This window comes from Coregonus lavaretus (assembly GCF_964263955.1).
Source record: "Coregonus lavaretus genome assembly, chromosome: 9".
Taxonomy (NCBI): Eukaryota; Metazoa; Chordata; class Actinopteri; order Salmoniformes; family Salmonidae; genus Coregonus; species Coregonus lavaretus.
Genome location: NC_139996.1, coordinates 48,109,259 through 48,134,676, shown reverse-complemented (window position 1 = coordinate 48,134,676; position 25,418 = coordinate 48,109,259). Strand labels below are relative to the sequence as shown.

At 43.4% G+C, this 25,418-nt stretch overlaps 1 protein-coding gene across 1 annotated transcript in view; it reads left to right on the top strand.

The window, feature by feature from the left end:
* LOC311135000 (phosphatidylinositol 4-phosphate 3-kinase C2 domain-containing subunit alpha-like) overlaps positions 1–25,418 on the top strand; it is a 54,253-nt gene that overhangs the window by 2,572 nt on the left and 26,263 nt on the right. The window contains exons 2-5 of the mRNA XM_084168804.1: positions 7,660–8,906; positions 17,071–17,171; positions 17,635–17,795; positions 22,350–22,470. Coding sequence (XP_084024930.1) covers positions 7,749–8,906; positions 17,071–17,171; positions 17,635–17,795; positions 22,350–22,470 — 1,541 coding nt within the window. The 5' untranslated portion in view covers positions 7,660–7,748. The remainder of the gene's footprint in view (positions 1–7,659; positions 8,907–17,070; positions 17,172–17,634; positions 17,796–22,349; positions 22,471–25,418) is intronic.

The window sequence follows — 25,418 nt, the reverse complement described above, 5'->3', positions numbered from 1 at the left end:
TCTGCTAGACAAATGTTTGAGTGCTGCTGCCGTTGGTTTTCCACCACTGGAATCTCTGCCCAGTCTCTGATATTAGCACAGCTGATAAGACACCCTTGGGCCGTGGCGTTCACAATGCTACACAGAGAGAGTGAGAGACCCGTCTGGCTGGCTTACATGCCAAATTCCTAACGCGCAATAGCGCTAGGCTAGCTAGAGAGAGCCCAGGCACAGCTAGCCTTCACCACAATGGGAGGGAAGCTCAGGAGAGGCCTGTGTCGCCTGATAGCGAGAATCTGACTGAGGGACTGGGTAGTGATAAGAAGAAGAATGAGTTTATTTTATTTTAGATCTGTGTCGTTTGAGGAACTTGATGAGTGCATACACATGTTGCCGGGAGAGGTTTCTCACAACATCACAGGCCTGTTGATGTTCTGCACCCACCCACCTGCACCATATTGCTGAGATCTGTTACAGAAGAGAACAAACTGTATTTTAAAGAGAATTTGTAGATAAGAAGTAGGCTATATCCAATATTTTGTTTAGAAAGTCTTACCATTTTTTCTAAGGCACTGGTAATATAATTTAGCCTGTGTCTATGAAGTTTCTCATACGACATCATCATTTGATTAACTCCATACCCATATCATTATGGTTGTTTGATTATAAACAACTGTGACGTCAGTTGTCACGAGAAACAAAGCCACGGATGACAAGGCCATTCCTTGCTGCTGTATGAGACAGACAATCAATTTAAATGAAAATGGCATGCAGTCTGTGTGTGTTGGCCTACAGTGTGAACTTATTCTCGACTCCAATAACACAGACAGGCAAAATAAATAGGACCAACACAATACCTATAACAGTCAATCAATACATATATCTGTACTGTAGTAACAGCCAGTCAAATCAATAAGGAGGATGTTCTTATTTCGAAACGCATTGTACTGTAGTGTACAACCCATGTGACAGTTCTTGTGCTAGCCAGGCACACTAAACTTTAACAGGCCTTTTATGGACTCCCTTTTACCCTGACTGTGCATAATGTTGTAAGTGGGGTTGTCATGGATTTCTGAGGCAGCATGACTAAAATATATATATTTTTAAATTCCCTTTTCTCCCTGCTGTCGCATGTCATTTCCATGTAAAAGGACCCATTAGCAGCAACGTGAAATTTATACGAACTTATCAAATTTGGTGTCAAATGAAAGCCAAGAGTCTATATTTTTGGGAAATTAAGGCATGGTACGTTTTTCAAACATTTTCCATCCTAAAAATGTGGAATAAGGAAAGGCTTTGATTTCTGGTCACACAGATCGTCTCTAAAAAAGTCTTAAAAGGTATTAGAAAAACACCAAAACACAATAATGTTGAAGTGAAGACTTCTGCCAACTATTTTCCACATCTCACTTAGCCTTCAGAAAGTATTCACACCCGTTTACTTTTTCCACATTTTGTTATGTTACAGCCTGAATGTAAAATGGAATACATTTAGATGTGTCACTGACCTACACACAATACCTCATAATGTCAGTGGACATTTTTACAAATGTGATAGAAATGAAAAGCTGGAATGTCTTGAGTCAATAAGTAATCAACCCCTTTGTTATGGCAAGCCTAAATAACTTCAGGAGAATAAAATCTGCCTAACAAGTCACATAAGTTGCATGGACTCTGTGTGTAATAGTAGTGTTTAACATGATTTTTGAAAGAATACCTCATCTCTGTACCCCACACATACAATTATCTGTGAGGTCCCTCAGTCGAGCAGTGAGTTTCAAACACAAATTCAAAGACGAGGAAGGTTTTCCAATGCCTTACAAAGAAGGGCACCTATTGGTAGATGGGTAAAAATAAAGCAGACATTGAATATCCCTTTGAGCATAGTGAAGTTATTAATTACACTATCAATACACCCAGTCACTGCAAGGATACAGGTGTCCTTCCTAACTCAGTTGCAGGAGAGGAAGGAAACCATTTTTTTTCACCATGAGGACAATGGTGACTTTAAACCAGTTACAAAGTTGAATGGCTGTGATAGGAGTAAACTGAGGATGGATAAACAACATTGTAGTTACTCCACAATACTAACCTAATATGACAGAGTGAAAAGAAGGACGCCTGTGCAGAATATAAATATTCCAAAACATGCATCATGTTTGTAATAATGCACTAAAGGAAAACGGCCAAAAATGTGGCTAAGAAATTAACTTTATGTCCTGAATACAAAGTGTTATGTTTGGGGCAAATCCAACACAACACATCACTGAGTACCACTCTTCATATTTTCAATATTGGTGGTGGCTGCATCATGTTATGGGTATGCTTGTCATTGGACTAGGGATAAAAAATAAATGTCTGCTTTCCAACAGAGACTGGGAGACAGTCACTTTTAAGCAGGACAATAACCTAAAACACAAGGCCAAATATACACTTGAGCTGCTTACCAAGACGACATTGAATGTTCCTGAGTGGCGTAGTTACATTTTTGACTTAAATCAGCTTGAAAATCTATGGCAAGACTTGAAAATGGCTGTCTAGCAATGATCAACAACCAACTTGACAGATCTTGAAGAATTGTTTTAAAGAATAATGTGCAAACATTGTAAAATCCAGGTGTGCAAAGCTCTTAGACTTAAGCAGAAAGACTCACAGCTGTATTCGCTGCCATAGGTGATTCTAACATGTATTGACTCAGGGGTGTGAATACATATGTAAATTAGATATTTCTGTATTTCATTTTCAATAAATCTGCCCCCCCCCAAAAAAAATAATAATAATATTGAATTCAGGCTGTAACGCAACAAAATGTGGAATAAGTCAAGGGGTATGAATACTTTCTGAAGGCACTTATTTCGTTTTGGAGAAATTATTTTAAGAAATATTGCCTGGTGTCTTGTCATTCTGTAACCAAAAACTTTAAAATATTTTCTGATTTATCTCCCTCATGAGGAGGGAGGATTATGAAAGTTCACAGAAGTAACAAGGAGGCCTAAAAGTAGACTTACCAATTAGTTTTAGGGTTGGGCCAATATATGTTTAAATCGAATATTGTGACTATACAAGTCTATACGCTATTTGAACTTTACAAATCAAAACTGCAGTTTTATCAGTTAGGCTGTATCAGTACATTGAAAATGAAGTCTAACTGAATTAACCAAGCCTTATTTTTTTCACCATACTAAGATTATTTAATGAGAATGTGACTATAATATTGTAAATAAGCAAAAAAAAATGCACAGTTTGGAATTATCTAGTCATTACTGCGCAAAACGATAAGGCCTATATCGGTTATCGCGATATTTGGAGTAGCTTATCGTAGAAGAGGTCTCCCCAAATATTGCCCAACCCTATTAGTTATAGTGTTTTTACTGCTAACAATTTTGTTTATGAATTATGATTAAGGCAACCCCCCGAACCTCTCTGATTCATAGGGATTGGGTTAAATGTGGAAGACACATTTCAGTTGAATGCATTCAGATGTACAACTGATTAGGCATCCCCTTTCCCTTTCCCAAATTGATAAGAGTGGCCAAAAAATCAGTAACAGAATGACTGCAATTGAATTGTCACAAACCGGTTGCAGTACAGTACAGTAAAGAAAAGTAGAGTATAGTTCAGTACAGTACAACATATTGATTCTCCTTGACCTGAGTGCCACTTTTGACACAGTGAGCCATCAGATCCTCCTCACCAGGCTTGAGGGTCTGGGTGTTGAGGGCACCGCACTCTCCTGGCTACAATCATACCTCACAAACTGGACCCACTACATCTCCCTCAATGGCCACACCTCAGCTGCAGTTATACAGGGCGTCCCCCAGGGCTCTGTGCTGGGCCCCTTACTCTTCATTATCTACATCCTCCCCCTTGGTCAGATCCTCCGTCACTTCAACCTTGACTTACACTGCTATGCCGATGACAGCCAGATATACCTCGGCACCAAATCCCTCCTCAACCCACCTCTGACCCACATTGAATCCTGCCTCTCTGCAATAAAAACATGGATGCAACCAAACTTCCTCAAGCTCAACAGTGATAAAACGGAACTCCTACTCATAGGCACCAAATCCACCCTCATCAAAGCTGGCAACCTCACCCTCACCATTGACACCACCACTGTCGCTCCCTCCCTCCATGCACACAACCTTGGAGTCATCATGGATATAAGACAGACTGTCAAATCCTCAGTCTTCCACCTCCTCAACATTGCCGAAGTCAGGTCTTCCCTCACCTGTCCAGCAGCTCAAACCCTCATACATGCATTCATCTCCTCCCGTCTTGACTACTGCAATTCACTACTCTCCAGCATCAACTCAAGCTCCCCCATAAGCTTCAAATGGTTCAAAACTCTGCAGCCTGACTCCTCACCCATACTAAGTCCTGGCAGCACATCCCCCCCATGTCGTGAACTCCACTGGCTCCCTGTCTCCCAACGCATTCATTACAAGAGTCTCCTTCTGACCTACATAGCCCTTCACCACTTTGCCCCCACTTACCTCTGACTTTTTTCTCCCCTACCAACCAATACTTATTTCCCTCATTCAAATGCAAATCAATTTATAACATTTTTTAAATGCGTTTTTCTGTATTTTTTTGTTGTTATTCTGTCTCTCACTGTTCAAATAAACCTACCATTAAAATGATAGACTGATCATTTCTTTGTCAGTGGGCAAACTTACAAAATCAGCAGGGGATCAAATACTTTTTTCCCTCACTGTAAATGTGTTTTAGTCAAATTGTCTATATAATCTCAAATATAAAATATATTTTGATTTGTTTAACACTTTGTTGGTTACTACATGATTCCATATGTGTTATTTCATAGTTTTGATGTCTTCACTATTATTCTACAATGTAGTAAATAGTGAAAATAAAGAAAAACCCTTGAATGAGTAGGTGTTCTAAAACTTTTGCCCGGTAGTGTATAAAGCCTTTATTACAGCAGACTAAAAACAATTGCATGCATTCGTGAATTTATTGTTTAGGCTAATTATTCAAAGCTCCCTTTGTTATTTAATATTAAAACTAAAATGCTTGATTGCATTTCAAAGCATGAATGTCATCATTATATGCTGTGTGATGGCATGAATGAGTGAATGATTGATACAGTAACCTATATATTGAAATATAGGCCTAAGTAAGTTACGGTATTTAGACAAAACAGGACGCGCTCTTCGGCCTACAGCTCGATGGTGGTTATACAAGGCTATTATACAAAGCCTACTAATGATAACGACATTACTTAATATTATAATGATGATTATAATAATCATTGTAATAACAATAAGGAGATCAAGAAAAAGGAGGGTATAGGAGCGAGATCTGCGTGCATATTATGTGTGACAAACAGGTGCTGTTAGATTACAATATTCTTCTTCTGCTTGTTTGGAACAGTGTAAACAACACTAAATAAATTATCATTAACACCAGTTTGTTCTAAATAAATAAATGGTAAAGCCTTTATTACAGCATAACAAAGATGAAAAACAGGTGAATCTGTAAAATTGCTTTATCTGACATTTTGCCGTTGCATGAGACTTGGTGCTCATGGAATCAGTAGTCTATTAAACAAACACTCAAACACTCAAACAGGCAACAGAAGCAGGATCTGTCTTATTTCTGTATATATGGGTGATTTATAAAGCCAGGCACATTTTAACAGTTAGGGTTCTGATTATAGACAGAATTAAGTTGGGGTTTCCTCTCTCCTCAGTTTTCGTAGACAATTAGGCGAAGGCAAGGGCTTCCTCATCTCTGCTGCCTCCGCCGCATTGTTCTCAATCCCAATATGCTGGTTAACTTTGCTATTGTTCACATAGCAACATAGTGAAAGGCGCCAATTCTACGGCGCACTGAAGATTGTTTCAGAACTGCGGACAGCGACCTTATCCAACGCGGGAGAAAGCAAATATTTTATATAATGAATATTAGATTTATTATTGTTGTAGTATTTTTTACATAATATAACCATATTCAGACCCGTTGACCTTTTTCCATATTTTGTTACGTTACAGCCTTATTCGAAAATGGATTGAATTGTTTGTTTTTCCTCATCAATCTACACACAATACCCCATAATGACAAAGTATTCAGACCCTTTACTCAGTACATTGTTGAAGCACCTTTGGCAGCGATTATAGCCTTGAGTCTTCTTGGGTATGCCGCTGAAAAACATCCCCACAGCATGATGCTGCCACCACTGTGCTTCACCGTAGGAATGGTGCCAGGTTTCCTGCAGATGTGACGCTTGACATTCAGGCCAAATAGTTCATTCTTGGTTTCATCAGACCAGAGAACCTTGTTTCTCATGGTCTGAGAGTCCTTTAGGTGCCTTTTGGCAAACTCCAAGCGGGCTGTCATGTGCCTTTTACTGAAGAGGGGCTTCCGTCTGGCCACTCTACCATAAAGGCCTGATTGGTGGAGTGCTGCAGAGATGGTTGTCCTTCTGGAAGGTTCTCCCATCTCCACAGAGGAACTCTGGAGCTCTGTCAGTGACCATCAGGTTCTTGGTCACCTCCCTGACCAAGGCTCTTGTCCCCCGATTGCTCAGTTTGGCCGGGCGGCCAGCTCTAGGAATAGTCTTGGTGACTTCTTCCATTTAAGAGTGGAGGAAGCCGCTGTGTTTTTGGGGACCTTCAAAGCTGCAGACATTTTTTGGTACCTTTCCCCATATCTGTGCCTCGACTCAATCCTGTCTCGGAGCGCAACGGACAATTCCTTCGACCTCATGGCTTAGATTTTGCTCTGACATGCACTGTCAACTGTGGGACCTTATATAGACAGGTGTGTGTGCCTTTCCAAATCATGTCCAATCAATTGAATTCACCACAGGTGGACTCCAATCAAGTTGTAGAAACGTCTCAAGGATGATCAGTGAAAACAAAGGGTCTGAATACTTATGTAAATAAGGTATTAATGTTTTTTATTTTGAATACATTTGCAATAATGTCTAAAAACCTGTTATCACTTTGTCATTATGGGGTATTGTGTGTAGATTGATGAGGAACGTTTTTTTATTTAATCAGTTTTAGAATTAGGCTGTAATGTAACAACATTTGGAAAAAGGGAAGGGGTCTGAATACTTTCAGAATGCACTGTATACAATTTCAGTCTCATGTCTTAGAGGGATGGTCTGTGCCATCCCTGTGGCCTCCACAATGGATTAGTCCACTGAGACAGGCACAAATCAGACAGCTGTCTTGTGCACCATCAAATAAAAGTATTGCGACTGCTCGACTAAAGAAATCTCGGTCGACCAAACAATCGACCAGTCGACTAAATGGGGTCAGCCCTAACGTGTATGGTTTGTTAAACTTTAGTCAATGTTTATTGCTTGGCATACATTTTAAAGTGTCACTATGTTACTGTGGAATTGCCCCTCTACATGTTGAACAACGGTGATACTTCAGGATGCCAGTTGGTCTTGTGCTTGTCCAGTGTGTTTAAAACACAGATAGATATATCTTGGTAATAGATTTGAAACAGCCTAGCTGTAATTATATAGGGAACAATATAAATGCATTAGTATCAGCTAGTTTTTAGTCATGCAGACGTTACCATTAGCTATGGACATGCTCACTAAATGCAGAACAAATGCCTCAGTCGAACCCCGTCATAGTTGTACAATGTTCCTGGTGATTTCTGTATTGTGACTTGCGGTCGTTTCCCATCCTTTCCCAGGTGTTTGAAGAAGCAGATATCCTGTCTGACCTGTTGACACCAGAGCTGAACTACAAACTCTGCGTACATGGCACCCTCAAGTTGACACCATGGCCCAGATATCCAGTGGCAATGGGTTCAAGCTGGACATGGCCCAGCCCAAGGGGATTGTGGGTAAGGAGGAGGCCCTTCGTATGGAGGCGGAGGCCTTAGCGAAACTACAAAGGGAGAAGAGACAGACGCTCCCGGCGACCACCACCTCCTCCTCTTCCACCTCTTCTTCTTCTGCTTCCTCAAAAAAAAAACTTCCCGCCGCTGCCAGGCCTACTTCCTCCAGCAACCGACCGGAGAAGGACCTCATTGTCTTCCCAGAGGCCAAGAAGCATGCAGAGAAGGACAAGTTCCGGGACATCGACGTCGACAAGCTGACCAACAAGGAGCTTGAGAAGCTCCTGCTGGACGACAGCTTTGGGGCCAACAGCAGCAAGGCCTCACGGCCCTCCTTGCTGCTGGGGTTCAACCTCAGCGCCTCCTACCCGGGGGGCCACGCCACCTGCAGCCCCTCACATTTGCACAGCGGCCAGTGGATGCCCTCCTTGCTCTCCACGCCCTCCAGTTCGTGCGTGTTCACGCCCACCCACCAGCAGGCTCCCATGTTCCCTTCTGCTCCGTTCCCTAAGCCCGAAAACTTCTCCTTCTGCAACGGCTTTTCACCGGCCATGCCGCCCTACATGGGCCTGCATGGCCCGCAGACCTCCTTCACGGCCTTCACTCCCATCCAGCAGCCTGGGGCCATGGTGTTCCAGCAGCCCACCGTCACCCTGGAGATGGCCAAGCTCTTCGACAAGATCCACAGCACCTCAGAATACTTGAAGAACGGCAGGTCGGCCAGCACAGACCTAGATTCTGCGTCGACCAGCGCCGTGTCCCTGGCGCCCAACCCACCGCCACCTGCCGTGGAATCCCCCACTGTCAGCCGCTTTGAGTGGCTGGACCTGGACCCACTCAACAAGCGCAAAGCCGAGGGCGAGGAGGGCTCCTCCCCGGCATCACGCGGTACATTAATGGTGGTGGGAGGGGACCCCTGGGATGCTGTGCTGCTCGACGAGACGGAGGGCGGGGCTGGCGGCAGCAGTCCACCTGTGGAGGTGAAGGGTCAACTCGCAGGTCGCTCTCATCCCCGGAGGTCGTCGACGGGGGCAGCAGTCACTAGGAACCACACCCTGACCATCCCGGCGTCCTCGTCCCAGCACAAGCCAAACAATCAGGTACGTCTAGTAATCTAACGGTAAAAAAAGATCATACAAACTCCCTCCAAAGGAAATCTGTATACAACCCCACCACAGCCTAAACAGGCAGTCATAACACAGCCAAAACAACCAAGTTCTACCGTGGCTCAAATAAAAATGGATTAAATCGAGATTTTGGGTCACTGGCCTACACACAATACCCCATAATGTCAAAGTGGAACTATGTTTTTCGATTTTATTTTACAAATGAATAAAAATGTGAAGCTGAAATGTCTTGAGTCAATAAGTATACAACCCCTTTGTTATGGCAAGCCTAAATAAGTTCAGGAGTCAAAATTAGCTTAATAAGTCACATAATAAGTTGCATGGACTCACTCTGTGTGCAATAATAGTGTTTAACATGACTTTTGAATGACTACCTCATCTCTCTACCCCACACATACAATTATCTGTAAGGTCCCTTAGTCGAGCAGTGAATTTCAAACACAGATTCAACCACAAAGACCAGGGAGGTTTTCCAATGCCTCGCAAAGAAGGGCACCTATTGGTAGATGGGTAAAAATAAAAAAGCAGACATTGAATATCCCTTTGTGCATAGTGAAGTTATGAATTACACTTTGGATGGGGTATCAATACACCCAGTCACTACAAAGTTAAAGGTGTCCTTCATAACTATTTTGCCGGAGAGGAAGGAAACCGCTCAGGGATTTCACCATGAGGCCAATGGTGACTTTAAAACATTTACATTACATTTTACATTTTAGTCATTTAGCAGACGCTCTTATCCAGAGCGACTTACAGGAGCAATTAGGGTTAAGTGCCTTGCTCAAGGGCACATTTACGTCATTTAGCAGACGCTCTTATCCAGAGCGACTCACCAATTGGTGCGTTCACCCTATAGCCAGTGGGATAACCACTTTACAATTTTGGGGGGGGGGTAGAAGGATTACTTTATCCTATCCCAGGTATTCCTTAAAGAGGTGGGGTTTCAAATGCCTCCGGAAGGTGGTGAGTGACTCCGCTGTCCTGGCGTCGTGAGGGAGCTTGTTCCACCATTGGGGTGCCAGAGCAGCGAACAGTTTTGACTGGGCTGAGCGGGAACTATGCTTCCGCAGAGGAAGGGGAGCCAGCAGGCCAGAGGTGGATGAACGCAATGCCCTCGTTTGGGTGTAGGGACTGATCAGAGCCCGAAGGTACAGAGGTGCCGTTCCCCTCACTGCTCCATAGGCAAGCACCATGGTCTTGTAGCGGATGCGAGCTTCAACTGGAAGCCAGTGGAGTGTGCGGAGGAGGGGGGTGACGTGAGAGAACTTGGGAAGGTTGAACACCAGACGGGCTGCGGCATTCTGGATGAGTTGTAGGGGTTTAATGGCACAGGCAGGGAGGCCAGCCAACAGCGAGTTGCAGTAGTCCAGACGGGATACAGAATTTAATGGCTGTGATGGGATGCATCAACAACATTGTAGTTACTCCACAATACTAACCTAAATGACAGAGTGAAAAGAAGGAAGCCTGTACAGAATAAAAAATATTCCAAAACATGCATCCTGTTTGCAATAAGTCACTAAAGTAAAACTGCAAAAAAAATAGGGGGAAAAAATAACTTCATGTCCTGAATACAAAGCGTTATGTTTGGGGAAAACACAACACATCACTGAGTACCGCCCTTCAAATGTTCAAGCTTGGTGGTGGCTGCATCATGTTATGGGTATGCTTGTCATCGGCAAGGACTAAGGAGTTTTTTAGGATAAAAATAAACGGAATAGAGCTAAGCACAGGCAGAATCCTAGAGGAAGACCTGGTTCAGTTTGCTTTCCAACAGACGCTGGGAGACAAATTCACCTTTCAGAAGGACAATAACCTAAAACACGAGGCCAAATATACACTGGAGTTGCTTACCAAGACAACATTGAATGTTCCTGAGTGGCCTATTTACAGTTTGAACTTAAATCTGCTTGAAATTCTATGGCAAGACTTGAAAATGACTGTGATCAACAACCAAAACAATAATGTGCAAATATTGTACAGTCCAGGCATGCAAAGCCCTTGGAGACTTACCCAGAAAGACTCAGAGCTGTAATCGCTGCCTAAGGTGATACTAACATGTATTGATTCAGGGGTGTGAATACTTTGATTTCTTTATTTCATGTTTTATAAATGTGCAAACATTTCAAAAAAATATGTTTTCACTTTGTCATTATGGGATATTGTGTGTAGATCGGTGAGAAAAAAAATCTATTTAATCCATTTTGATTTCAGGCTGTAATACAACAAAATGTGGAATAAGTCAAGGGGTATGAATACTTTCTGAAGGCACTGTATGTATGTGGACTGTTGATCAATGGGTGTTAAAATTAGAGTGTGCTTAAGTGTTTATATAAGGTAGTTCCACGAAATGATTCACTTTCGGGTAGTGTAACTTGGTGAAACAGAGTACTGTTTTATTTCACAAAATGTTTACATTCTGTCATGACGAGCACATGTTCAACTTAATAAAAAACATGTTTTCCTATCGCAAGAGGTTAAATAAATAAAAATGTCTATAGTAAGTGCCAAATAAATTAAGTGACCATAACAAGGTTGACAATTTCATCTTAAATCAGCCATAAATCTCCTTGTGTCAGTGGGAATGGAAGCTTGTGTTCAACAGGGACGGCAATTAAAGGGCCAACTTCACCAAAACATGTACATTGTTAAACCATTTCTAGCCTGTCTATTTATGGCTAATAGGGTTTTGCTCAACCCACTCAGTTTTCCACCACGAAACACCAGCAAATTGTGGAAAAGAGTAGAACCAGCTCACCTGCGTTTACATTTTACATTTTTGTCATTTAGCAGACGCTCTTATCCAGAGCGACTTACAGTTAGTGCATACATTTTTTCACCCCCCCCCCCCCCCCCCCCCCCCGTACAATATGATTTGACTATTAGATGTTCAATGTTTCTGAAAAAAATATATGTTTTTACCAAAAAAAGAGTTAAACCATATTAAAACGAGAGTTCCGTTTACGTGACAGGGTTTCCGTTAAAATGTCTTATGAAAGCAACAAAATAACGAGGGCTTTACAATGATGGTGAAAACTTGCATACATCTTGGGGTTAAGTTGGTAAAAATGTTCAGATATGTCCCAGGGAGTGCACAGAAGGATGTGTCAAAATGCTGAATCTTAGCACTTTATCAAGTCTTTTTATTAATATTAAACATCTGATTTATTGAATTTTCCATGTGGTCTATATTAAAGGACACTTCATTTAATATAACAGGCTATTAAAATCCAATATTGGTGCACCATTTCTACTTAAGATATCAAAGGGACGCAAAGGGGACTCGTTTGTGGAACTACCCAGGCCACCTCAGCACGCACCTTCTCTTCTTCCTCCATTTCAACAGCTTTTCACACCTCTGCGCGGCTCTGCAAGAACATCTGTCTCATTAGGTATAATTATCATGCAATTAAGACCAAATTATAACCATGTGTCTTCTGCTGCGTTCTGTTCTCTTTCATACGCTCTGTGTGGTGGTGGATAGATAGGCCTACAGAGTGACGGCTCTGTGTGGTGGTGGATAGATAGGCCTACAGAGTGACGGCTCTGTGTGGTGGTGGATAGATAGGCCTACAGAGTGACGGCTCTGTGTGGTGGTGGATAGATAGGCCTACAGAGTGACGGCTCTGTGTGGTGGTGGATAGATAGGCCTACAGAGTGACGGCTCTGTGTGGTGGTGGATAGATAGGCCTACAGAGTGACGGCTCTGTGTGGTGGTGGATAGATAGGCCTACAGAGTGACGGCTCTGTGTGGTGGTGGATAGATAGGCCTACAGAGTGACGGCTCTGTGTGGTGGTGGATAGATAGGCCTACAGAGTGACGGCTCTGTGTGGTGGTGGATAGATAGGCCTACAGAGTGACGGCTCTGTGTGGTGGTGGATAGATAGGCCTACAGAGTGACGGCTCTGTGTGGTGGTGGATAGATAGGCCTACAGAGTGACGGCTCTGTGTGGTGGTGGATAGATAGGCCTACAGAGTGACGGCTCTGTGTGGTGGTGGATAGATAGGCCTACAGAGTGACGTATGGCTACAAGTAAACTCAGTGACTCACAAGTCAATTATCTCTGTCTTCTCCACCCCTCACCTTTCACCCTGTTTAGTCACAACAAACAGGAAGTGCCTTGTGGGTAGAAATTGTAGTTGAGAGCCAGACACCAACGGAATCCTCTGAATCAGCTGATTAAGTCCTAGATAACAACAACGACAACAACAACAACAACCGCAACCTTTGTTGAAAAATGAGATTTCTATAATGTCACAGTGGAGGTTAGGAGAGAGGAATCACTAACTTTCTGATCGAAAGAGGAAGTCAAACTGTATTTGGTTCACTGGTTCTCCTGACGTAGCTTATGTTAGAAAGTGTAAACCAGGAAGAATCAAATCAAAATCAAATTGTATTTTTTGTATGCGCCGAATGCAACAGGTGTAGACTTTACCATAAAATGTTTACTTACGTGCCCTTTCCCAACAATGCAGAGTTAAAAAGTAAGCAAAGAAAATAGAATAGTAATACAATAAATAACAATAATGAGGCTAGATACAAGGAGTACCAGTACCGAGTCAATGTGCAGGGGTATGAGGTAGTTGAGGTAATATGTACATGTAGGTAAGGGTAAAAGTGACTAGGAAATGAGTATAGATAATAAACAGAGTAACAGCAGCGTACTGTATGTGGAGTGTGTGAAGTTGTGTGTGTGTGTGTGAGCATGTGGAAGTGTTTAAAACACACCTTTTTAGCTTTGCTTTTCCTTACGGTGTTTTTTAGTCCTTCAGTTTTATTGTTATTATTTAGTTTTTTATCTTATGTTTGTTGTGTAGTAAAGAAATATTTCAGTTTTATTTTCATTGTTTTTATTTGTATTTTCCTGTGAAGCGCGTTGCGTTGCATTCCATGTCTGAAATGTGCTGTAAAATAACGCTTGATTTGATTTGAACTATACTAACGGGACGTTTTGTTAGTCCCCACAAGGTCAAATGCTATTTCTAGGGGGTTTAGGGTTAAGGTAGTATTAGGGTTAGTTTTAGGGGTTAAGGTTATGGGTTACCCCACAATGTTACTTAAACAAGACTGTATGTGTGTGGGTAGAGTCCAGTGAGTGTTCATTGGGTCAGTGTAAGAGAGTCAGTGCAAAAAAGGGTCAATGCAATAGTCCGGGTAGCCATTTGATTAAGAATAGTGGAAAGGTTGAGGAAAGTACAATAGACTCATTTCAATGGAAGTCTACAGTATTAGTAAGCCACTAAAAACCTGGGCCAGTGAAGGAGGTACCATTCTTGGACTGTATATACAGGCAGCAAACCAGCACAAGCCTGGGACAATGAAGTGGTGTACTCTACCATTTTAAGACAGACCCAAGACAGAGAAAGCTGTAAAGCAGTCCGGACCTGACTCAGAACAGTAGGGTGACTAGACCAAAGCCAACCAGAACGGATGAATGATGTGGATGGTGTGAGTCACATGGGCCATACCCATCCCCTCAGGTTCCTTTCTCCCCCCCCCCCCCCCCCCCCCCCCCCATTAAAAGCTGCTCAGAGGATGAATTGGAGAAAACAAAGACAGGCCTGTCTAACTGTACAGCCTGGTGTCTGTCCTGCAGGCTGTGTGTGTGTGTGTGTGTGTGTGTGTGTGTGATCATCTCCGCCTCATTGGATTATCTCTGCGTGTTTGTTTTCGATGAAAGGATCGTGTCTCAAAACACAAACACGGCTAATGCCTCTCTCTCTTTTCCTGCCAACTGGAGACCTGGCTAGCTGGAGACCTGGCTAGCTGGAGACCTGGCTAGCTGGAGACCTGGCTAGCTGGAGACCTGGCTAGCTGGAGACCTGGCTAGCTGGAGACCTGGCTAGCTGGGATGTACAAGGTCCTCAGAGAGCGAGAGATTGCCATCTCTGCCGTGTCAGCGCTACTAACACGCTGATTTGTAGATATGTATCAGTTTCATGCTATTTTATGTCCAAACAAGAATGTGTTAGTTTCTGTAAGAGTTCTCTGTAAAATGGGTCGTGTTTATTAGGCCACACAAACAGAAAACGTTTAAACCGCTTTGCAATGGAAAACAAAAATGAGCATTTTCTTATAGGACAAGTCCAGGTAGTCCCTCCATAGTTCAGTCCGTTTTCTTCCATTTGGTGCCTAATGAACACAACCCTGATGCCTTTGCTTGTGGAGTGGAGTTTTTATAGGAACCCCCAAGCTGAACAAAGTAGCTCATAAAATAATACTACATCTCCGTCATTGTCTGTCTCTTTTGTTCTTGCCCCCGAAAATGACAAACATACAGAAGGCAGACTGATATGTTGCAATATATCATTAACATTGTACTTCTCAGGTCAGCAATTACAAAAAGACACAGTCATAACATCCAATTAACGTAAACATCTGTAAAGATGGGACTTTTTCTGAAAAAATAACTGACATTACGTTTTTTTTTACATGAAGTATGTGTGTGTGTGTGTGTGTGTGTAGATAACGTTTAGATGGCTGTATTTTGTATAAACCTCAGCGTAGGAGGCACTGAAGTGTAGAATGGTTCAAGAAGTGCAGTTACTTTGACAGTGGTAGCTATGGTGTGCAGTATGCACCGAAAAGCTGTGCTCTGTTGGGGAAAAAGATGACTGATCGCTTTTCATCAGTGTACTAGAAAGTACACATTTGTTTTAATGTGTTTTTGTTTTCAAATGTCTGCAACAAGTAACAACACACGGAACAACACACGAAAGGGACTCTGCATACCAGGCATTTTTGTAACCCTCCCCAATTCCCTCAGAGCAGAATCAAAGTCTTCCTCTGTGTGCATTGTGATGTCACTGAATTCCAACGCCTGTGTGTGCTTTTCTGCTGATTCACAGCAGACCAGGAAGAAGAGGCGGGAATTTAACTTGTAATTTCCTGTTGCACAGGAAACATATTCTTAGCCCCAGCTAGTTAGTCAAATTATGAGGCGTTCCTCCTGCCAGTTCCAGGAGGCTTTTTCACTGCATCCAGGAATTTCAGAACTCAAATTTGCTCGATAGGATTCATTGCTTTCATATATCAAAATGTCTCTTTGTTATTTGAGCTGCCTGCATACACCTCACTTACTTAGCAAAATGCACAGGACTAAACGAATGAAGCCTCCGTGAGTTTCTATAATGTGTAAATGTACACTCACCGGACAGTTTATTAGGTACACCCATCTAGTACCGGGTTGGACCACCCCTCCAGAACAGCCTGAATTCTACAAGTTGGAAACGTTCCACAGGGATGTTGGTCCATGCTGATGCGATGGTATCATGCAGTTGCTGCTGATTGGATGGCAGTACGCCACCGCCACCAGTCTGTACCGTTGACACCAGGCAGGATGGGTCCATGGACTCATGATGCTTATGCCAAATCGTGACTCTGCCGTTAGCATGGCGCCCACAGGACTGCCGCTGACTGGATGTTTTTTGTTTGTCGCACCATTCTCGATAAACCCTAGACCCAGGAGGGTGACCGTTTCTGAGATACTGGAACCGGCGCAACAGGCACAGACTGCACTTGAAGAAACTTTCAAAGTTCTTGACATTTTCCGTATTGACTTACCTTCATGTCTTAAAGTAATGATGGACTGTCTTTTCTCTTTGCTTATTTGAGCTGTTCTTGCCATAATATTTACTTTGGTCTTTTACGAAATAGGGCTATCTTCTGTATACCTCCCTACCTTGTCACAACACAACTGATTGGCTCAAACGCATTAAGAAGGAAATCAATTCCACAAATTAACTTTTAAGAAGTCACACCTGTTAATTGAAATGCATTCCAGGTGACTACCTCATGAAGCTGGTTGAGAGAATGCCAAGAGTGTGCAAAGCTGTCATCAAGGCAAAGGGTGGCTATTTGAAGAATCTCAAATATAAAATATATTTTGATTTGTTTAACACCTTTTTGGTTACTACATGATTCCATATGTGTTATTTCATAGTTTTGATGTCTTCACTATTATTCTACAATGTAGAAAATAGTCAAAATAAAGAAAAACCCTTGAATGAGTAGATGTTCTAAAACTTTTGACCGGTAGTGTATATACTTCCTCAACTGAGGTTGACCCATGCACCTACTTTTTCTTGTTTTTGCTCACCATTTTGTCCCCTATGTTTTGTCTCATTGTCTCGCAGCACGATAACGGAAGTGGGAAAGCACTGACAAAGTACACCGCCCTGGAGGAAAAGGAAGCCCAGAACCTAGAAGTTATAGCCTTCTGTGAAGACGTAGCAATGTAAGCCATTTGTGTGTGTGTGTGTGTGTCTGAGTACACATTTGTACTGTGTGAGCGTACGCAAAGGAGTGTGCGTGCGCACAGTACTGTGAGTGTGTATTGTAATTGCATGTTTGTGTGACAGGGTGTGCAGCCTCACTCCAGTACTCTGGGTGGAGTGATGATGTAGCTTTGCTCTGGAAATCGCTCTCCGGCAAAAAATCTTCACAAATATCGCCAAAGCAGAAGAGTTTTAGAATAACTTTAGATCCCATAAGGAAGTACAGGGGGGGAAGTTAAGTAGGAGAATTAATCACAGGAACTTAGTCAATCCGTTATCTACTAGTTTATGCATGTATAATAGGCCAGCAAACTGCCAGATTTGCAAACTAAGGTAATAAAAAGTAGAGAATCAATTATATGAAGTTTATGAACTGTAAAGGTGACGTACTGAATTTCAATTGGCTGATTTTTGTTTTTTTAGACTGAGGTCAAAGTTCGCCCACGATGACCTCCACACCAACCCGGGGTACGTGCTGAGCGCGGTGATCCCCCAGAGGGACGGGGGAGGGGACAACGGCTGCAGCGTCAAGGTGTCCATCGAGATTTCTGAGTCCCAGGAGCCTGTCACCTTCACCTGCGACTGTAAGGACATGTCACAACACCCTTACTAGGTTTGCTAAATTCTGAAATCTCGGTTGGAGAATTCCAGAATTCAGGAGCGAACACATAGAGACAATCCTCCAAATGGGATTTCTAGATAACCGAGGGATTTTGGGAAACTTTCTTAAATGTTGCAACCCTAACCCAGACAGAGGTGCTTAGTGTCCCCAACCCTGGACCCTGGGTGTGCAAGCTGGGTGGTAAGACACCTTTATAACCATAAACGTAGGTTATTACAACATGCAATGACATCAAGGGGCCTCTTTAGAATGGAGCTCTTCTAGGTCTAATTAACCCAACTACAAAAAAAAATCAAAAAAATCTGAGGCATTTCCCCTTTAAGACAGAGCGCTTCAGATTACAGATAAGAATACTGGGCCAGAGGTCCAAAGGAGGAAACAGCATTCAGGACAGCCAGTTTTTTGTTTTTGTGGAAAAACGCCACGTTCCCCCTCCCCACAAATAAAAGGTTGTTCCACTGCCCTGGAGCAACTATGTCGGCCAAAGGGCTTCTCTAGATTATGTTCACTCATTTGCCCACTGGGCTTTTGGTTCGATCTCTGGGGGTGTGTTGTCATTGGCTGACCCCAGGTTCGTAGCTCCTCCCCTGGATCCACCCTTCCAATGCCAGTCACTGATCTCTCTTGGCCCCCTGTGACCAAGTTCTCTAATGGAGTCTGCCCTGAACTCCCTGGGTCCTGGCAGCGAATCAACACCAGCCTTTTGTGTGGTAATATATGATGGCTGTGTCTGCATTCCATCTGTCCTAAAAAAAAGTTGCGCCAAGCAAACTGGTATCCCTTGCTCTTTCCTGTGTGTGTGCGGCCAGTCCCACTGACCCAGTCTCTCTGTAACCACACCAACTGGTCATGTTGCCTCTTCTTTCTCCTGTACTGTACAGCCAAGCCTGATTCGCTGTACAGTACAGATTCCCCTGATTGGCCACAATGGAAAAGCCAAGGTTGTATATCGGCACACAGAAACAATAGCCTTCAGTTCTCTCTCTTCTAGGAGGAGGGAGGTGTGCAGGGGGAAGGAGAGCAGGCTGAAAAGAAAAAAAGAAACTTTCCCTCTTTCTCTTTCTTGTGTAATCTGTTGCGTTCCTCCCTCCGTCGTCAGGCAGGCCCCTCTGTTCCACTTCCACCGGCGTTCCACCAGCTTCCTAAATGTGGCGCGTGGAACAATCTACCGGGGGAAGAAAACCCATTCCCAGATGACTCTTTCCCCAACTGCTACTGTTACAGCTTCTCTGCTCGTCTCTGACACTCTTACTGTATTTAACAGCCAGTCAGAGCTGAGCTGGCTTCTGTTACTGTATTTAACAGCCAGTCAGAGCTGAGCTGGCTTCTGTTACTGTATTTAACAGCCAGTCAGAGCTGAGCTGGCTTCTGTTACTGTATTTAACAGCCAGTCAGAGCTGAGCTGGCTTCTGTTACTGTATTTAACAGCAGCCAGTCAGAGCTGAGCTGGCTTCTGTTACTGTATTTAACAGCAGCCAGTCAGAGCTGAGCTGGCTTCTGTTACTGTATTTAACAGCCAGTCAGAGCTGAGCTGGCTTCTGTTACTGTATTTAACAGCCAGTCAGAGCTGAGCTGGCTTCTGTTACTGTATTTAACAGCCAGTCAGAGCTGAGCTGGCTTCTGTTACTGTATTTAACAGCCAGTCAGAGCTGAGCTGGCTTCTGTTACTGTATTTAACAGCAGCCAGTCAGAGCTGAGCTGGCTTCTGTTACTGTATTTAACAGCCAGTCAGAGCTGAGCTGGCTTCTGTTACTGTATTTAACAGCCAGTCAGAGCTGAGCTGGCTTCTGTTACTGTATTTAACAGCAGCCAGTCAGAGCTGAGCTGGCTTCTGTTACTGTATTTAACAGCAGCCAGTCAGAGCTGAGCTGGCTTCTGTTACTGTATTTAACAGCCAGTCAGAGCTGAGCAGGCTTCTGTTACTGTATTTAACAGCCAGTCAGAGCTGAGCTGGCTTCTGTTACTGTATTTAACAGCAGCCAGTCAGAGCTGAGCTGGCTTCTGTTACTGTATTTAACAGCAGCCAGTCAGAGCTGAGCTGGCTTCTGTTACTGTATTTAACAGCCAGTCAGAGCTGAGCTGGCTTCTGTTACTGTATTTAACAGCCAGTCAGAGCTGAGCTGGCTTCTGTTACTGTATTTAACAACAGCCAGTCAGAGCTGAGCTGGCTTCTGTTACTGTATTTAACAGCAGCCAGTCAGAGCTGAGCTGGCTTCTGTTACTGTATTTAACAGCCAGTCAGAGCTGAGCTGGCTTCTGTTACTGTATTTAACAGCAGCCAGTCAGAGCTGAGCTGGCTTCTGTTACTGTATTTAACAGCAGCCAGTCAGAGCTGAGCAGGCTTCTGTTACTGTATTTAACAGCAGCCAGTCAGAGCTGAGCAGGCTTCTGTTACTGTATTTAACAGCAGCCAGTCAGAGCTGAGCTGGCTTCTGTTACTGTATTTAACAGCAGCCAGTCAGAGCTGAGCAGGCTTCTGTTACTGTATTTAACAGCAGCCAGTCAGAGCTGAGCAGGCTTCTGTTACTGTATTTAACAGCCAGTCAGAGCTGAGCTGGCTTCTGTTACTGTATTTAACAGCCAGTCAGAGCTGAGCTGGCTGCTGTTACTGTATTTAACAGCAGCCAGTCAGAGCTGGATTATTTTCCTGGGGAGAAAATAAACGATTAGTTCTTTCTTAGGCTAGAATCTTAAATTGCAAGATTTAGGTTAGATATTCCTTGCATACCTTGGCGTGGGGAGAGAGGAAACCCGGGGAACTGGCAGAGGTGGATGTCTGGTGGCTTTGAGATGACTCCTCGTTTTTAACTGTCTGCTGCAATTCTCTGATCTGAAATGCCCCGCTCTCTCTGTCTTTTGATCTCTCTTGCCATCATACTCTCTCTCTCACTGTCTTGCTTTCAATTATGTTCTCTCTCTTGCTATGTTGCTCTCTTTTTTCTCTTTAAGTGCCTTTTGAAATCTGATGAAGAAGTAGACCGTAAAAAGCAGAAATGGAGTTGTTTACGTTCCCTGTATTGATGATGAGAAATGCAGTTGTTCCTGTCCCCGTTGGTGCTGAGGTAATAAATCTGGGTTCTGCTTTGCCCTGGCAGGATCGCCCAGGACCTGGCCCCTTCCTGGCGGCTAATTGGATGTGAGCCCTCTATTGATGTCACTCATTGGCTGGGTATTCAAGTGCTAGCTAGCGAGTTGCTAGCATCCCGCTGTGTTTCGAGACTAGTATTGTAATCATAGACACCAGTCCTTCTCCTGCTTTAGACCAGCCCCAGCCCCCAAACACCTACGTTGGTGTGCATGTGTGACCGCGCAAGTCGCAAACATTCCAGCACCATGTGTGAGTTCGTAGCGACACGCAACAGAGGGCTTTTTTTCAACACACAACCTCCGGAATGCCAGCCTGGTCCCAGACCTGTTTCTGCTGTCTTGCGTCCTCCCGTGATCATAGGAGTCAAGGCAGCACAAACAGATCTGGGAACCGGCTGGCATTCCGGAGGTTGTGTGTTGAAAAAAAGGTTGTTGACCAGTTAGCCTCCCAAGGATCCCTAGAAACCCACTTCGCAGCACCCACCCACTACCAAGACGTGACCAATCATAACACTCTCTGTCAGAATTCAAAAACACAGGCCTAAATGCACCAATAGGCCCTCTAGTATTGGTTCCTTAATACTAAGTCCATTCCATTCCTCTGTAGGGTGTGGGGTTGTTATTGTTGGAGAGCCCGGGGTGGTCTGTGTGTGTGTGCTGGCATCAAACAGAGGAGAAACAAAGAACCCCCCCTCTAGAAGTGGCAGATAGAACAATCTGTTTTGTGTCAGGTTACACATGCATACTCACAGTCACACACACACATTTCATTCTCCGCCAAATATTTCCTAGGAGACATGCTCATGTACACAAACATGAGGCTTTTCCAATAACACAGTATCGTAATGCATCCTGAGATCATTCACTGGATTAGTTTTAATTCGATTAAGATAGGGGAGATCAAATTAGCCTGGTCTCAGATCTGTTTGTCTATCTTGCCAACTCCTATACACTCATTGTCACACCAGTGACGGCACATACAGATCTCGGACCAGGTTAACTATGAATATAGTTTGACTTGAACCACCCACACTGTAATCCGTCCGAGAGGACTTTCACGATATTGTTTTATAAAACCGCTCTCTGGCCAAATTATTGACTCCTCTTTTTCCATGAGTGATCGTTTCTGACAATTCGATTGAAATCATCACTTATTGGGTGGATCAGAAGATCTTGATTCCTCGTTTAGTGAAACTCTGGCTGCTTCCCTCCTACCTGTGGCTAGAGGTGGACAAACAGCACCTTGCTTTATTAGTGTGGTGGTGTCCTTGTGTTCACCTGTCCAATCATGTCTAATCAGTGATTACTTCAAGGAAGGGACTTTTAAGGAATTTGAACAGGGGACTTTGTATGCCATTGTGCTTGCTTTAACCCCCCCCCCCTCTCTCTCTCTCTCCCTCTCTTCCCCCCCTTCCTCCTCCTTCCTTAGTGAGTTCTCCTGTAGAGCTCCTCATCATGCAAGCCCTGTGTTGGGTCCACGACGACCTCAACCAGGTGGACATTGGCAGCTACGTCCTTAAGGTCTGCGGCCAAGAGGAGGTGCTGCAAAAGTGAGTTGTGCGCGAAGTCTCACACACACGCAAATGTAAAACCCTGGCCTCCACATTTCCCACAATCCTACACACATAAAAACACACACACTGGCACCCCCCCCCCCCCTTTCCCCCCCAACACCTGCCTCTAAGCTTCTTCTCACCCTGGCAGAGAGGGAGAGGAGAAGAGGAGCGAGATAAAAACCCAAAAAAGAATATCACTGCCAACATTCCTCAAGCAGGGAGCTATTTTTCTTTAATTGTGTTAGATTTTTTTTTCCTTTTGGCCATTTTGCCGGTTCTGTTGCAAAAGCAACAGTCGTGAGGGCAGGGGATGCTTTTACTAATTAAGAACAGAGGGATTGAGCAAAAGCAGGTTTTCTTTTAAAGACTTCTTCGGCATGAATTCTTTTAAGTGCACAGGTTGACCCATAACCCGCAGTCCCACCGCGGGTCGGGTGGGTTTAGGGTCATGAAATATTTTGTGGATGAAGGGTGGGTGGGTGACGGGTAGGTGGAATAAAGAGAAAAGTATGTATTATAAATGTGTAATTATTTTGCAATTCGTATCTAGGCTACATTGAGGTTTTTATTTCATTATTTTTATCTAGCGTTAGTGCGTAAGCCTAAGCTTTAGGGCCTAACTGTACGCGCGCCAAGTGCTTTTGGGAACTTAAGCAGAAAATGTTGACTTCGATCCAGTGAGGAAAAAAGGACAATGTTGGGAGTTTAATTCAATAAGAAAAAACTGTGGAATGGAGAGTTGAAAATAAAGAGAAGGGAGGGCCAGAACAGTCTAATGTTTGGGAAAGATGTTATGTGTGGTGATTGTGAGGTGCTATACAAATTCGACATTCACAAGACGGGGACTTGAAATATGGCACGTCAAGGGAACTGTACTGTTCAGACGGGTTAAATGGAATAGTAACTGAAATCTGGACACTGACTATAGGTCTATAACCTCTCACATAGCCTAATTATATTAACTCTTTCAGCATTAAGCAGTTTTTTTCAGTAAAATGATACACCAAATGTAAATTTTCACACACGAACAGGAGTGGAGAAATATGATTTATTTGTTTCAGCATCTTGAGAGACTGAATGCGTGGTTAGGGACCATTTGTAAAGGTGCTATCTTTATCAGCATCATAAAAGCTGATTTTAGTATTTCAACCACAAATATGCATCCAAGACGAACTGAAATCTCATCAGAAACATGTTGGGTCATTTTCACAGCTTTTAATTCCCTTAAAACCGGTCAAACTGATGTCGTTTGGATGGAAAATCTTTTCAATTTCTTTGTTTTTTGTTATTGCATTTTCTCCACGGTCCTTCAACATCTTTGCTGCAAGAGAGAAGAGATGAAAAAGAACGTTTCCAATGTCAACTAGGTTAAAGCATTCATTCTATTGGTATAGCCACTCCTATACAGTGGGGAAAAAAGTATTTAGTCAGCCACCAATTGTGCAAGTTCTCCCACTTAAAAAGATGAGAGAGGCCTGTAATTTTCATCATAGGTACACGTCAACTATGACAGACAAATTGAGATTTTTTTTCCCAGAAAATCACATTGTAGGATTTTTAATGAATTTATTTGCAAATTTATGGTGGAAAATAAGTATTTGGTCACCTACAAACAAGCAAGACTTCTGGCTCTCACAGACCTGTAACTTCTTCAAGAGGCTCCTCTGTCCTCCACTCGTTACCTGTATTAATGGCACCTGTTTGAACTTGTTATCAGTATAAAAGACACCTGTCCACAACCTCAAACAGTCACACTCCAAACTCCACTATGGCCAAGACCAAAGAGCTGTCAAAAGACACCAGAAACACAATTGTAGACCTGCACCAGGCTGGGAAGACTGAATCTGCAATAGGTAAGCAGCTTGGTTTGAAGAAATCAACTGTGGGAGCAATTATTAGGAAATGGAAGACATACAAGACCACTGATAATCTCCCTCGATCTGGGGCTCCACGCAAGATCTCACCCCGTGGGGTCAAAATGATCACAAGAATGGTGAGCAAAAATCCCAGAACCACACGGGGGGACCTAGTGAATCACCTGCAGTGAGCTGGGACCAAAGTAACAAAGCCTACCATCAGTAACACACTACGCCGCCAGGGACTCAAATCCTGCAGTGCCAGACGTGTCCCCCTGCTTAAGCCAGTACATGTCCAGGCCCGTCTGAAGATTGCTAGAGTGCATTTGGATGATCCAGAAAAGGATTGGGAGAATGTCATATGGTCAGATGAAACCAAAATATAACTTTTTGGTAAAAACTCAACTCGTCGTGTTTGGAGGACAAAGAATGCTGAGTTGCATCCAAATAACACCATACCTACTGTGAAGCATGGGGGTGGAAGCATCATGCTTTGGGGCTGTTTTTCTGCAAAGGGACCAGGACGACTGATCCGTGTAAAGGAAAGAATGAATGGGGCCATGTATCGTGAGATTTTGAGTGAAAACCTCCTTCCATCAGCAAGGGCATTGAAGATGAAACGTGGCTGGGTCTTTCAGCATGACAATGATCCCAAACACACCGCCCGGGCAACGAAGGAGTGGCTTCGTAAGAAGCATTTCAAGGTCCTGGAGTGGCCTAGCCAGTCTCCAGATCTCAACCCCATAGAACATCTTTGGAGGGAGTTGAAAGTCCGTGTTGCCCAGCGACAGCCCCAAAACATCACTGCTCTAGAGAAGATCTGCATGGACGAATGGGCCAAAATACCAGCAACAGTGTGTGAAAACCTTGTGAAGACTTACAGAAAACGTTTGACCTGTGTCATTGCCAACAAAGGGTATATAACAAAGTATTGAGTAACTTTTGTTATTGACCAAATACTTGTTTTCCACCATAATTTGCAAATAATATCATTAAAAATCCTACAATGTGATTTAGTTGACGTGTACCTATGATGAAAATTACAGGCCTCTCATCTTTTTAGGTGGGAGAACTTGCACAATTGGT